General features: G+C 42.3%; 1 protein-coding gene across 1 annotated transcript; it reads left to right on the top strand.

The window, feature by feature from the left end:
* The first annotated feature begins 10,092 nt into the window (after nucleotides 1–10,092).
* On the top strand, nucleotides 10,093–12,452 carry LOC125538784. The gene has a single exon (XM_048702071.1). It carries the CDS (start codon nucleotides 10,205–10,207, stop codon nucleotides 10,841–10,843), a length of 639 nt encoding a protein of 212 aa, XP_048558028.1. The 5' UTR covers nucleotides 10,093–10,204; the 3' UTR covers nucleotides 10,844–12,452.
* Nucleotides 12,453–16,352: the final 3,900 nt, after the last annotated feature.

The raw sequence follows: 16,352 nt of genomic DNA, 5'->3' as shown, positions 1-16,352 counted from the left end.
GAAGGGATTTGCAGAGGTGCCAGAGCTCGAAGCTTAAAATAGAGATGAATATAATTTTGGGAGGTATGCCTTTCCTATCAACGTCACGACCGGGAGTTTTCAATATCTTCCATGCTAAACAAATTAGAGGCGGTTCCCAAGCGGAAAAAGTAAAGTTTACTCCACCTCCACTAACAAACACAAGCCATGGCTAGCCTAATCCTCGGGTGCCCTCCATACCAGCAACTTTTTGGGGGAGCTTGTTTCCTTATCTTGCAATTTGATCATGGGACTGGGCATCCCAATTACCAGCCCCTCTCGTGTAAGGACAAGTGAATAAACACTCATCATGAGAATAACCCGCTTAGCATGGAAGATACCGACCACCCCCTGTTGCTTCATGAGCGGTACAGGCACACAAAACAGATGTTTGTTTGAATGTTTAGAGGTGGAACATGCAATTTACTTGGAACAGCAGGGTAATATCGCATATAGGTAGTGATACGTATCCAACGTATCTATAATTTTTGATTGTTCCATGTCGTTATATATATTATCATTCTTGAATGTTTTACAATCATTTTATAGCAACTTTATGTAGCGACCCGACCTCAAACGGTCAAGCCTTTTGTGTATCCATGTCATCCTTGGATCAGTATGATGGCACACACAGTACATCAATGTATATATCAAAGTTCAATCACATGTACAAATAACGTAAAACTGATATATATACCTTATAGGTCTCAGCGAAACCAAACAAAGGGGTGTGGAGTCCCATCAACTCCATCGACAAGTTGAGTGTAGACCATAACCCTATACTGTATCTCTTGTCGTAGAAATATCTGCAACATGAGACATTGCAGCCGTGTAGGTCAGTACATTGAATGTACTGATAAGATCACAAATAAGAGAAAGTAGATGATAAAACTATTCTATATACAATAAGGCTTTGTGGCTCTGTGTTTGAGTTTTTGCATAAATGCTAGTTTTTCTCTAACTCAAGATTTAACAGATTAAATTACTACCAAGTTGATGTCAATAATGAGATGGCTCTACCAACCAATTCTCATATCCAAAGTAATCATTAACCCAAATTCATTTAATCGGTAATAGTGTTGAGAATATCCTGACCATCCAATTCCAGTCGCTCAATCCGTAACTTGAGACACGGCTAATTGATTAGTTTAACACTCTGCAGAGGTTTGCACACTTTTCCCGCAAGAATCGATCGCTTCCTTTGAAGTCCTCCCACTGCCTGTTGTTTGAGAACAGGATAACCGAGGCACTGTCTTTCCGAATTACTCAACTATTCTAGTAGCTTGCAACTGCACATGGAAGCTTCTGATCTTGAAAGATCCATCAATCTCTTTGAGTCTGGGTGGCCCTCCAAAAAACTGGGTGATCATAGGTCAATCCCTCGGATCCCCTAGTAAATCTGGGTGATCATTGGTCAATCCCCAGGATCCCCTCTTGAGTCTGTAGAACTGGGTGATCGCTAGTCAATCCCTAGGATACCCTCTTGAGAGTGTAGAAACGGGTGATCGTTAGTCAATCCCTAGGATCACCTCTTGAGTCTGTAGAACCGGGTGATCACTAGTCAATCCCTAGGAGCCCCTCTTCTGACAAGCAGTCCACCCAGAGGTGTATTGAAATCTTGAAGTCTTGTAGTCTTGAGGTTGATCCAGATATTATTATCACACTCATCTCACATGAAATACTCATACCAATCCCCGTCTACTGAAGCATAGCTACAACTAATTTAACAACGATTCTCGGGGCTTGGTGACAAGGGTATGTGTTCCTACCTCATGATTCTACTCAAGCTACAGGTTTCAATATTCCTATTGAATGCAAGAGAAAAGTGGCACTAACAATAAAACCATAGGTATTCAAAATATGATCAAAGTGAACTTGCGTGGTAAGTTGATGAAGATTCGTAGCACTCAAAATCCTGATAATTCGACTCGTCACACTCCATGAAAATCTATCATAAACGAATAAAATCCAATAAACATCCATGCCAGAAAAAGAACCAAAAGAACATAAGAACAAAATATGTCATAGTGCAAAAATAACAACATACAAAGGTTTAATAGGAATAGGAAAAAAGAAATTCTTATGGTGTTGTAAGGTGCAAAAGCAATCAATTGAAATGCGCTACAGTGTACAAGATATGATCAAATGAAGGTCCGAATTCAAATTTGAATCACTCAAATTTGAAAGGTTCAAAAGTTGAAATTAACGATGCTACTGGATGTAAGAAGTCAATATGAACATGTAGGAAAAAAACTTATTACATTGGAAATAACGAATCAAAAAATACAAATAATTCAACATGGCATTGAATCTTCTTAGAATGTTGTGTGACAACTCTTTTGTGGACTAGTAAAGTAATTTGACTATGATCAAAAGTATATGTTGAAAAGATAACACTAATTGTACGAACGGAAAGATTTGTTCGATATGAATCCGACGCAATTGGATTCATCGGAAACGAAGCTACGGATAAAAAATATGATCAAGAGAAGTTTGAATATGAATTTAGACAATTTTCAAAATTTGAAAGTTGCAAAAATTTGATTTGATAGGCTCACTCGATAGGTGGGATTAAGACGAAAATATAGACGTTGGTTTCGGAAATTGGCAATGGCTCCGAGGTGCGTATGCGCCCATTGTCTAAATACGCATTTTAAAAAGTTGAAAAATTCTGAACAAAAATCCCGCGTGTATATCTGAACATTCTATGTCTGTGCACAAAGTTTTCGGTGAAAACGAGGTTTTTTCTGACCTGTGTAAAAAGACGATTTCTGATGCTTCATTACAACTATTCATTTTGCATCTCTTTATCTTTTTTATGCAAGCCACAAAAAACGTTGTTTTTCACCGAAACTTTGTTCATGCACATAGAATGTCCGGATATACCCACGGGATTTTTGTTCCGAATTTTTCAATTTTTCAAAATTTGTATTAAGACAATGGGTTCATATGCACCTAGGAGCCAAAACACCGCATCCCGTTGGTTTCATCTAATTTAGATAAACAAGTAAAAAATTACTATTGAAAGATTAGGACCAAGGTGTTTTACGGAAGAAAATTTGCTACGGCTAAAAGAATTCCAGACTAATGTGTAAATACATAGACTAATTGATAATCTAACTATTTTACATATAAGACCCTGTGTGGAACTAAACTACAGGAGTATAAAGGAAAATATGAAGAGAGATACTTCGACTTCACAGGAGACAACTTCCAGAACTCCTATCGGAGAGAAGAAATGATTTTTTTATTGAAGCTACTCAAATCAAAAGATTGATTTAATCGGATTTGGATGAATTTTGGGTGCTGATGTAATCTATATTTATAGGTGAGAGGGAGGCTTAGAAGTCAAAGTCTAGGCAATGTGGGACTAAATATATACATTTTTAGGGGTAAAAACCTGATTTATTCATCAAAATCCACATGAAGTGGGGTACGTCTCAGGTCGTGCGGGGTGCCAAACCAAACGTGGCGGCCCGGACCTCTAGAGAAAGCAAATTTAGCTAGACTATGTTCTTCATAATTCACAGTACGAGACTTAAAAGAAAAAATACAATTGAGAGATGCTGCATGAACATTGATCTCGCTTATGATTGCTCCATATGCTCCTTTGGCGCTTCTGTCAATGTCTGAGATGACTTGCTTGCAATCGGATGCTACAACAAAATGTTGTATATGTAGGTCTTCAACAAGTGCTAGTGCTTGCGGCATGCGATCGCTTCAAGAGTGGACAGATCAATAACTCCTTCTATGACTAGGGCCGAGCTGCCCAAGAAATTTCCTTCCGCATCTCTGCAAACTGCGGCTGATGATCCTCCTCTTCTTCTTTGCACTCCCCCGTCCACGTGTATCTTGCAGTGTCCGGCAGGGGGCCTTTTTGGCTTTGTGTTTGCTTGATGGGATGTAATGTTCCGAGCTGGAGCGCTTGGTTTGGCGTTGATCAAGGAAAGGTCTTTGAGGAACCTCTCTATGAAGCTATGGGTCGCTTGGGGACTCTGAAAAATAGCTTCATGTATTGCCTTTCGACGAGCATGCCATATTTCCCAAAGTGTCATGGACATGTCAACAAATTCTTCATGAGTTAACATATCCATCAACGTAAACAACCACTGTTTGGCGTGCAGCTCATTATTCGCTATGATTTTATGTGTTACCTCCGCCTTAGCCAATGCCCAAACACTTCTTGATGTTGTGCATTCCAAGAGGGAGTGACGCCATGAGTCTTGTATCCCACAGATACCACATAGACTGGAGTCAGACATATGACGATGTGCTCTAACATTCTTAGTTGGGAGCGAGTGTTTTGAAAGCCTCCATAAGAACATTCAGATTTTCCCTGGAACTTCAGTCTTCCGCAGCGATTTCCACGAGTTCTCCTCCTCCCTGGCATTAGAAGGGCTTGCATCTCCTTCTAGCCATGCTTCACGTCATGCCCTCATCGCCACCAACATCTTATACGCCGACTTGACTGAGAAGGTCCCATGTTTCTCATAGTGCCAGGCCCAAAAGTTAGCTATATTTCGAGTACACAGCAGGATTCCGAGGATCACTTGAGCGTCCATTGGTAAGAATGTAGCTAGGATCAATTGTCTAATCCATGTAGCGACCAGACCTCAAACAGTCTGATCTCTGTGCTCTGGTGTCATCCCTGGATCAGTAATGCTGACACCACACAGTACTCGGAGGATTTATAGCAGAGTAGCAATCACACACTTATTACATCGAGGGTCTCAAAAGAGAACTTATTACAATAAATATGGCTTAAGGCCATCTAATAACGATAACAGCGGAAGGCTTGGAAGATAAGTGAGTCCATCAACTCCAACAGCATCACTGAGTATAGAACCACGACCTAAAACTCCTTAATCGTCGTCTGAAAAGTCTGCAACATTAACGTTGCAGCCCGAAAACGGGTCAGCACATGGAATATGCTGGCAAAGTAACACATAGAGAGTAATGGAATGAAACAGTTATACTATATGCATATTTGGCTGGTGGAAAGCTCTATGGTTACAGTTTTGCGTAAAGCCAATTTTTCCCTACTTCAAAGGAATAAAATTTATTTAACTATCACGGTAGTTGTAAAACTTTGAGAATGGTTGATAGCATTCTCAATCCCAATTAAGCATCATCATTAAACATAACCCAACAAAATTAATTTAGAGTAACATGTTGAGATTCACATGATAATCCAAGTACTAGATACTCAACATGTCCATAACCGGAGACACGGCTAACCATGATTAGTTTATTACACTCTGCAGAGGTTTGCGCACTTTTCCCCACAAGACTCAATCGCCTCCGTTTGGTTTCTCGCACTACATGGTGTTTGAGAAACGGATGACTGAGACATAGTCTTTCAGAAGCGCTAGCACCTTACGATCGGGTAGACCGTACCACCTACATCCCCTACATCTGCTAGTCTACCACTGTAAGAGTTCGCACGACTGAGTCAACTATGCTAGAGACCATAACAGCTTGTGGCTGCACACGGAAGTTTCTAATATGAATAGTTTCATGATCCCTTTGAGCCTGGGTGGCGGTCCAAAAGAAAACAGGCAAGTCCTGGAATATCCAGGTACCTCAATCCACCCAGATGTGTGTTTAATTGCCACCTTAGGTAAACCATTAATTAACAAAACTCACATCTGTCATGGATATCCCTCACCCAATCCACGTCTACTAGCATAGCATGGCATAATAAGCAAACGTAGAAGTAACTTCCAAAGGTTTGATAATAAAGAGGTAATAGGTACTACCTCATCTACTTCCCATCCCACAATTTAGTTAGATCCTAACCATGCAATGTGTGAGGATTGATCTAATGCAATAAAACTGGGTAGTAGAAAAGGTATGATCAAAGTGTTACTTGCCTTGCTGATGATCCGGGAAACCTAGCGATTCGAAGTAACAGGCGGCGCACTCCGGGTATTCTATCGCAAACAAACAAACAAGCATACAATAAGAACTCATCTAATGCACGGGTAAAACTCAAATAAGAGATCTAACCAGAAGGTTCAACTTAAGAACTCCAGTTGGCAAAAAGAATCAAATCGAACGAAGCAACGAAAGTCAAACGGCGAAAGAAAACAACTTCGTTCTACTAATCTGGATCTAGGGCAAATTTTACAGTAGCAAAATCTCGTTTAAGTTGATTAAACGGATAGAGGGTTTCGAGACGAAACTCTAGGCGCTTGAATCGCCTGATTCCGATAAACGAGCGAAAAGTTATACTAAAACGAAAATCGAATCAGGAATCGCGATCAGAAAAATCGCGGATTTAATCCGAAAAAAATAAAAAAACGACGAACGCTCGCTAAATTAAATAAACCGGAAAAACAGATCTATTTAGAAAACCGAATCTAAAAAAACTGACGGAAAAACCGAACGGTTTTTCGAAAAAAAACCAGCGCGGATTTCAAGGCGGCGGCGGACCTCGGCGAGCGTGCGGCGGCGGCGGCGGCGGAGCGGCGGCGGCGCGGGGCGGCTAGGGTTTCGGGGCTGGGCACTGGCTCTCCCGGCTGGGCCTCTCCCTCGGCTTTTAAAGCCTGCCCCGGGCCGGTGTCCAGGTCGGACACGGCCCGTAGGTCCGTGCGCGTTTTTTTTAAAATATTTACGCGAAGAAGAAAAATAAAAAGAAATACTAAACAAACTCCAAAAATTCCGAAATAAATTTTCACGGGCTTCTAAAATCAAGCCGCAAAAGGTGAACATTTATTTAGGACCTAAATGCAATTTTGAAAAACGCACATTTTTCCTAAATTCAAATAAAACACCGAAAAACTCCGAAATAAAATCTTATTTGATTTTATTATTAAATCATCAATATTTCTCTATTTTGGGAAAGTCATTTTATTCCCTCTCTCATATGTTTGTAATAGAAATAATTGATGATAAAATAAATAAAATCAAATGATCCTATTCTTAAAATTTGAGAAAACTCAAATATGAAAATAATGAAATCCCCAACTCTCTTCGTGGGTCATTGAGTTGCGTAGAATTTCTAGGATCAACCAAAATACAAAATAAAATATGGTATGCAATGATGATCTAATGTATAACATTCCAAATTGAAAATTTGGGATGTTACAATCCATGACGCTGTCGTGCTCGTGATGAGCTCTGAGACTCTTGTTGGTGGGTTCAGAACGCGGTAGCCATATGGTCTAAAAGACTCCTCTCTGGGCAGCCAATTATGATTCCCTATTTCCGTGGTTTCTTCATTTCCAATCCGTCTAACCAGGCCATGTTTCATGATATCTCTACCCTCAATGATTCCCGCCAAATCTAGCTTGGGTGATTACCCAGCTCAGCCTGCAAGATGTCTGCATTTGGATAATATACACTCTTTAGCACTCGAGCACTTAGCGAGTCAGGAGTTTGAAGCAGGCGCCAAGCTTGCTTAGCGAGCATTGCAAGGTTCAAAAGTTTGAAATCCTTGAAGCCTAGACCTCCCATTCCTTTTGGTTGGGTCATTGTTTTCCAAGAAACCCAATTGGGATTCCTTTTTCCTACTTTACTCCCCCACCAAAACGTTCTTACCAACTTATTTAGATGCTCACAAAGGCCCTGAGGTAGCTTCAAACAAGATATCAAAAATACTGGTACTGCTTGTGCCACCAATTTGACTAGAACTTCTTTGCCTGCTAAGGACATAGTGCGCTCTATCCATCCCTGCAGCTTTCCCCAAATCCGGTCCTTCAAATACTTGAACGAACCATTCTTAGAGCAGCCAATATCAGACGACATCCCCAAGTACTTCTCATTTAGGGTTTCATTGGGGACATTTAGTGTTTCTTTGATTTCCTGTCTGATAGAATCCGATACTCCCTTGCTGAAATATATGAACGATTTGGAATAGTTGATACGTTGACTTGTTGCCTAACAATACGTGTTCAGAACATGGTACACCTCATTGGCTCCACCACCGTTCGCCTTGAAGAACAGTAGGTTGTCATCAGCGAATAGAAGATGCTTCACCGGTGGTGCCAAAGGTGCTACCTGTAGACCATGCAAGTTGGATGACTCACTTTTTGATTTTAGAAGGCACGACAGGCCCTCTGCTGCTATCAAGAACAAGTACGGAGATATTGGGTCCCCTTGTCTGATTCCTCTTGAAGGTATGAATTGTTGCAATTTCTTTCCATTGAACAACACTGAAAATTTCACAGTTGTCACCAGGCTCATCACAATTTGGACCCATCTTTCAGAGAAGCCCAGTTTAAGCATTATCGCCTATAAATAATCCCATTCCACTCTATCATAGGCTTTCATCATGTCAAGCTTTAAAGCACAGGATTGATGTTTCTTGGCCTTATTCCTCTTCATAAAATGAAGGCACTCATAGGCTGTAATGATGTTATGAGTTATTAATCTGCCAGGAATAAACGCAGACTGCTCCTCTGAGATGATATGAGGAAGGACTAGCTTTAATATGTTAGATATAACTTTCGAGGCAATCTTATACAACACATTACAAAGGCTGATAGGTCGGAACTGAGAGAGGAGTGTAGGGTTTTCTACCTTCGGGATAAGCACGAGAACCGTGTCATTAATACACTCCGCCTACTCAGTGCCTTCAACAATCCTCAAAACCGCCCTTGTGACATCATGACCACAAATGTCCCAATGACGCTGGAAAAAATGTGCAGGGTAACCGTCTGGGTCGGGCGCTTTCACTGGGTACATTTGAAAAAGTGTTGTTTTAACCTCTTTCTGGCTTCTGGAGTCTTCCGGTGTAAAACTTCGTAAAATAGCTTCCTTTGTCAATTCCGAGAATATTTATTTTCCAGCTCTCCTGGAACCAAAAACAGCAGAAAACAGGAACTGGCCACTTTGGCATCTTGTCAATATGTTAGTGGTAGGAAATCAATAAAAACACCAAGAAGCATAAGTAAAATATAAAGTAATTGGCAATAAACAAGCATGGAGCATCAAAAATTATAGATACATTTCCAATGTATCAGAGCTCGCGGGGCGGCGGAGGGTCAGGCAGCAGACAGAGGAAGAAAACAAGACTGAGAAGTGTTTTGTGTTGATGGCATGTGGGGCCGGAAAGGCGCAGGCGGACACATTTTTGTGTCCGGGCGTGTCTGGCCCGACACATCCGCGACGCAAATTTGGGTTGAGGATGGGTCGCGGCGGAAATGCCTGTCCAGATGGGACGCACCGCTGGAGGGTTGTTTTTTTGCCCCTGGACACATTTCGGACAAATCCAGACACAGCCGGACCGGATGGGTAGCCCCAATGCGGATGCCCTTAGCACGTACAGGGCAAGTGCGTGCACTGGTGCAGCACGTCCAGTGTTCGATTCCCCCGCTGCCGGGAGCACGTGGTACGACGCGTCGTGGCAGGTGTACAAAATGTATTTTATTGGAGTGCATTGGTTTAAAGTGCCTTTAAATCTAGACTATAGGAGCCACTATTGAAAATGCCTCTAATAGTATATATTTGGAGGCACTTTTAAAAACTGCCTACAATGATAATTTGTGGCACTGATTTAAAGTGCCTTTGAATATAGACTATATGAGGCACTATTGAAAATGCCTCCAATAATATACATTTTGTGGCATTTTTTAAAACTGCCTTTAATTAGAGGCACGATAAAAGGCATAATTTTAAAAAGTGCCTTCTAAAATAACTATTAGAGGCAATTTAAAAATATACCTTCTGCAAAGTGCCTTCTATTGACATGGATGTGAGGCAGTGGAGTACAGAATAAAAGTTATGGAATTTACAAGACTAAAACAAAATCTAGAATTTCTGGAAATTAAAAGAACGGGGGCAACCGCTAGGGTACCCGTAGTAGTGGTGCCTAGGTTCGGGTCAGTGTACCACGCAAACAGGCCACGCGGCCCGGGTCAACGGTCGGGCGGAGGACCCGCCAGGCCAGGTCATCCCCGGCGACCGGCCGTTGACCGACGCCAGCAACGGGGGAGCAGACCACCAGAGGACGCGCGAAGTGAAGCACGGGCTCGTGCCGAACCTAGCTAGGGCGGCGCTGCTACTTCTGAGTCGCCGGAACGACGCCGGTGACAACCATCTGAGGCGGCGCACGGCGCGGTGATGTTTCAGGACGCGGTTGAGAGGGAGGAGGGGCTGGGGAGGTTGGCCTGCTCACCAGGAGTGCGACGGAAGGAGCGGGGAGGCCGGAGGAGCAGCGGCGGCGGCGCCATGGTCAATATATATGCATACGATCGGAACAAACTACCAGAGCAGGACTACGGGGCACCGACTATCACGCTTCATGCGATCCAGAGAGATCCAGAGAGCTTGCATCAATCAATCAATGGCGTCGCCGTTGTCTGAGATTCCCGAGGACGTGCTACACCTCATCATCGACGGCCTCGTTTCCTCCACTGATCGGCGTGGCCTCGTCTCCACGGCGTGGTTTGGACTACGCCGGCTCCTCCACTTCTCCGATGGCTTCGAAGCGGCGCGTCGTGCCCGGCACTCGGCCTCTGCCGATCGCGCTCGCTTCCGCGCCGTGTGTCGTTCGTGGCACTTGGCTATGAGCCGGCACGTTCCGGCTCCAAGTCAGATCCCCTGGATTGTCATGTCCGATGGCTTGTTCCTCACACCTTCGGACGCCGCCGGCACCTCGCCCGCGCGCATCCCCTCCTTGCCCAGGAACGCGAGATGCGTAGCCTCGGCTGATAGTTGGCTCCTCCTCGACCGCACGGATGTCAGGAAGAAGATGCATAGCTACTTCTTGCATGATCCCTTCACCAACACGATTGTGCCGCTCCCAGAGCTTGACGCTGTGATCGGCCATGCTTCTGAGCTTTTCGGGGTCCACAAACTGCGTATGCGGACGACCCCTTAAGACATCATAGTCGTCATGACCAATAATTGGAATTATCCTATCATCTTGATCCGGCCAGGGAAAGGTGTGTGGTTGCCTAAGCCACAAAGTGCTCCCTTCATCTACATCGTCGACACTGCATTTCTTGGAGACAAGCTATATGGAATCACTCACGCCGAGGATCTTGTCTCTTTTGGTATAGATTTCGACAACAAAGGCGTACCCACCATCACAACTATCGAGCGCCTCATCAGGCACCCACCGGGAAATTATTGATTCAAAGTGTGGAGTGATGATAATGGAAATTTTGACTCCGCAAACAATGATACGGGAAATATAGATGAGGTCGCCAATAATGAGGAACAGAGCAAAGAGGACACCATAGAGCAACGCCGGAAGAAAACCGGCGATGACATGATTCTTGAAGGCGTTACTCCTTGGTCGGATGATGAGGATGAAGTTAGGGACCACTGGTACTTAGTCGAGTCATGTGGAAAACTATTAATGGTGATACGACAAGTTCGAGTGCCCTCCTATAATATCAGCTTCACTCTCAAGGTAGAGGTTTATGAGGCGGATGCCTGCAAAGGTGTCCACTGCTGGGTGCCGATTGTTGGTGGGCTAGGCAGCCAAACGCTTTTCATCAGCAGATTCTTTTGCAAGTCTGTTTCAACTTGTGATGAGGCGGACCAAGATGCTATTCATTTTATCGACACGGGGGAGAAATACAACATGAAGTCACAAACTATGAGCAAGACATGGAGGGACATTGAATACTTTGAGTCCATGTGGATCTTTTCTCCCGAGCTAGTGGTTTAATACTAGTATCTGTTTTTTGAACCAAAGTTCAATAGTATTTGTAACGACTTAGAAAAATTTCATACTATGTAACAATATGCCATTTGTTAGATATAAGTACCCACGGAGTGTTTTTTCATCGCACAATATTCCTCCTTTGTTTTAAAAGACACTATACAATGTTTTTTTGGCAGGGTATACTATGCAATGTCGTAAGAAAAGCAACGTTATGCAAAGTTGAACTTTAAAAACATATGAAGTTACGCATTGTATACTGAACCATGATCCTAGGCTGAATAATTTACTATCTTTTGTTCGCACGAGCTCACATTTTGGTAGTTGCAAAACATAAACCGTGATGCTTTCTTGCCGCTGTTGTAGTCTCTAATTAATGGCATTGTGAGAGACTGTAGTTAATTTAAGTTTCTTCTGTTTAAATAAAACAGGCGTTGGTAACTGCATAAGTTTAACCATGATGCTTTATTTTTTTAGGGAAAAACCATAATGCTTTCTTGCTGCTGCTGTAGTCTCTATGGGATTCTAAGATAATTTAGTTAAGCTAATCTCATCGGTTTGCACTCAAAAATCACAGGAGCCATACAGAAAAAAGTAGGGTACTATTAGAAATTGGCCGTGTGATGTTCATATTCAGAGAATAGCACATCTGTTGATTAAACTGAAAATGTATATGGTGCATTTCGTTTCTGCTCATCCTGATCTAACCAAACTGACCCCATAGATTTGAGATTGTCGTGCCTATCAAGTTTGGACATGTTCTTATTTGTACTAAATCACTAAACTAAACTGTATAAATAAAATAGCCCCCCCTCCTTTCCAACAACACTTAGTTTATTTTTAGAGTGAGCAACGACATGTTATCATACTCTGTTCCTTGTGAGCAGTACTTCAGTTTAGATTGACGTATACTCTTTGGTATATAGCATTTTTGCCTACCTCTTGCCTATTTCACATCGAAGATGATTTGCTTTGGAGAGGGATTGGATAAGGCCTATGAGTCCTAAGTAAGCGTGATAAGCATGTCCTGCACTTCTATTTACTATTAAGCACCAACTGAATTTCTGAAATGGTGTTTCAGGAATGATACAATCAATCCAACTGTTACCTTTGGGGTGCTTTTTGGATGGACTAATCTGAAGATGTTGGCTAGCTTGCACCGCCATCATATAATCTAGAAGCAAGGGCAAGGATTATAGGGAAAATAAAGGTAATGCTCCCGGTATATTTTACTTTTTGGCGAAGTTTTGGTGCTTGCACAAGAAAGTAACACCATCATTATAGCTACTGCTTTTTTATCCCAGGCAATTCGCCAACCGGAGGAAATGCCAACCAATACATTTTTGTACTTCCTCTGTTACAGAGGTAAAATTACTACTACTTTTTGAAATCTTTTTTTGTTGCATGTTCCCCTTTCTTAATCATCTATTTGTTCAAATGTACATACATGAGCTTATAATCCTTACTGCACAATGCATCTCATCATACTATTGTTTTCCTGAAAATTTATACTCACATAGTTCCATTTTTTGTATGGGTGATCTTCTGTTGCCCTGATTTGGTGTTCATATAGCATGGGACATTATAGAGTCATTTTATTTTCTCTTCATTCATGCACTAATGCATAAATCTTTTGGTATGGCCCTTATTATTTAATCTAGAGCTATGCAATGACAACCATGGCTTTAGTGTTCAGGTGAGTTCCATTTATAGAATGACAAACCCTTGGCATCTTATCTAAATTCTTTGATCCTAAATATTATGTATGCCCAGTTAAGTACCTTATACAAGTACCTTAATTAGCCTCTTCTGACTATTAACTATTTGAACTGTTCTATTAGGACTCAGAGTTTCAAAGCTATTAGGATCTGGACATGTTTTTACCTTAGTTTGTACAGTTTTGCATTCTTTTGGCTTCAGGCTGCTGCTGCGCATAAAGTATAGTTAACTCAGATGATGCATGAAAAAAACTGCAGATCTAGCATAGTTTTTGAATTCAGATTTTGTAACTAATTATGTGATACCCTTATGTTAAAATGCTTATTTGTTCTCCGATTATGCTTAGTTCGTTCAGGCCTTAGGGACGCTTTCCATCACTGTCCATGAACAAGTTCAACTCCGACAACAGTTCACCGATAATGTTGGCCGGTGCACCACGTCAGCAACGTCGACGGCCTGACAGGCCATTTTCCAACTGGGCCTATTGTAAATGACGAGACCATGATTTTCTCCTTTTGGAGTTTACTTCTACGAGTGCTCACTCCCTGCATCTTGTTCTGTTTTTTGTTCTATTTTTCAGAAAATGAAGATGTACTTTGCCGTTCCACTAATCTTGGCAAAAGAGCAGATTATGGTGCCCCTCGTGCTACAGTGGAATTGAATCACAAAAAATTCTATAGATTCATCAAACAATGAAGGAGGTTAGTTTTTACCTGAGGGGCAACGACGGCCACCGTGGTTTTGCTGGAGCCTCGCTTGCAGTCGAAAGTCATCAGCTTCAGGGAGTGCCAGCACAGCCAAAATAGACGCCACCTTCGACGGGGAGCAACAGCAGCAACTGCGAGGATTTGGCTAGCCGATACGAGCAACGGCGGCGACATACCCGCTTCCGCAGCTCCGAGCTGCTAGTCCGCCGAGATGCACATGGAGCCGGCGAGCCGTTGTGCCTCCAATCTGCCGGGCCACCGAGATGCATATGTAGCCGCAGCGCCTCCGAGCTGCAGCGAGAGCCGCTCCGCCATCAAGCTGCAGAGTGAGCTGCCGTGAAGATGGAGCCGTGCTTTCTCTCCATTACGAGTACAGTGGGGAGAGGGGAACAAATCCAATGAACTGGTCGATGAAACCAAGACCAACAGTCAACCACGTGGTGACTCTGCTATATGCGCCACGCGTGTGTATAGGTGTCCAGAATGTGTGGTTCTCTGTCACGGTGTCATAATTGTAATTTATTCTTGGTGCTAATTTGTAGCACTTGTATGATCTGTATTGTTTTGTGTGACTTATTCCAACTACTATTCTTAGAATATAAGAGCATATACAGCCACAAGTATCAAAATCTGGCCCCAACCGCCTGTGGACGCGCTGCTCGTCCGTGGATATATAGTGATTAGTCAGCACAAATATATATATATATATATATATATATATATATATATATATATTCATGACCAGATACATCATTTGCAAATCATCAAATCCATACAATTATATGCAACTAAACTATAATTTTTCGCCGGCGACGGTCCTTATTGTTTCGGTCGTGTCCACATTTAGCAGCCGGTTGCGCCCCTCGGAGTGAAAGTGCGGTCGCCGGGGAAAAAGAGTAAACATGGGACATGCGGGCCCTACTTTCATGGCTTGAAAACTTGTATGCTATCGCCCTTCGCGCCATCCATCTAGCATGGAGAAAGGTCAAGCATATGTTTTCACCTTCAAATGCACTTTCAAGGGATTGTGCATGATCGTCTACTCAATATAAGCAAGTTGCAAGAGCCCCTTGTTATATAATTTAGCATTAATATATGTATGCCTACCAAGACTTCTACGTTTATCATCCTTCTGAATCTTATGTAATCACCTAAGATCATGCTATGTGTTTAACTGTCGGTCATTTGCTGCTTAGACTGTTGTGTGGTATGCTTTTGAAAAGGCTATGATGAAAGAAATATATGTTTTTGCCTTCAAGTGCACATCCAAGGGCCTCTGCATAATTGTCTATCACTATCACTTGCTTGTTGCATGCAGTATCGTAAGCTGTGCTTTGGCAGCAACAATACTTTAAAATATTATTCCTTTGTCTATTGCTTTGCTCATTGCAGGTATGCAAGCTCTGCTTTTTGAAATTCTTGATGTAAAAAAATATATTTTTGTTTGCTCTATCAAGAATATTAGCTCGAATAAATCCAAATGTATGCCAACTGAAAATGCTTTTATGCGTTTATTTCCATATGTTTCATTCTGTATCTATATATTACAATGCACATTCTTCCAATACTTGGTTTGCGCTCGACCTTTGCGCCATGGGCGCAACGGGTCATCTAGTATATGGGAAAGGAGAGGAGAGCAGCTCGAGGCAAGGCAACGCTACGTTACCAACTCGTCCTCGAGATCGCTACATACGTGGTACGTGTTTGAGCAATACACGGACACAAGAGTGCTACTAGGATACTATGTCTAACATCCTTTCTTAATCTCAACCCGGGAACATGTTGAGATTACGCTTGAACTTATCTAACTTTAGAAACTGGATGACTAGCTGATTATTTGCAACTCGTTCTCTAACAAAGTGAAAATCAATCTCAATGTGTTTAGTCCGAGCATGAAACACATGATTTGCAGACAAATAGGTAGCACATAAATTGTCACACAAAAGACTTGGCTTTTCCTTCAGTTTTATGCCAAGTTCCTTGAGCAAAGCTTCAACCCAAATTAACTCAGCTGTAGCATTGGAAGTGACTTGTACTCAGCTTCAGTGCTAGAACGAGACACTGTTGCCTGTTTCCTGGCACTCCAAGACACCAAATTTGGTCCAACAAAGATAGAAAAACCTCATGTCGAACGTCTATCATCAAGACAACCTGCTCAGTCAGAATCAGAGAATGCACTGAGAAACATAGAAGAAGATTGAACAATAGAGATTCCAAGCTTCAACGTGTCCTTGACATATTTGAGAATTCTTTTGGCTACTGTCCAATGTTCAGTAGTAGGAACATGAAGA

This window comes from Triticum urartu, chromosome 2 (genome assembly GCF_003073215.2).
Source record: "Triticum urartu cultivar G1812 chromosome 2, Tu2.1, whole genome shotgun sequence".
Classification (NCBI taxonomy): Eukaryota; Viridiplantae; Streptophyta; class Magnoliopsida; order Poales; family Poaceae; genus Triticum; species Triticum urartu.
The sequence above is the reverse complement of the archived record's forward strand: the minus strand, read 5'-3'. Positions and strand labels throughout refer to the sequence as shown.

Excerpts from the sequence above, each read along its gene's own strand:
- LOC125538784 (XM_048702071.1), top strand. The coding sequence starts at position 10,205 with ATGCATACGATCGGAACAAACTACCAGAGCAGGACTACGGGGCACCGA.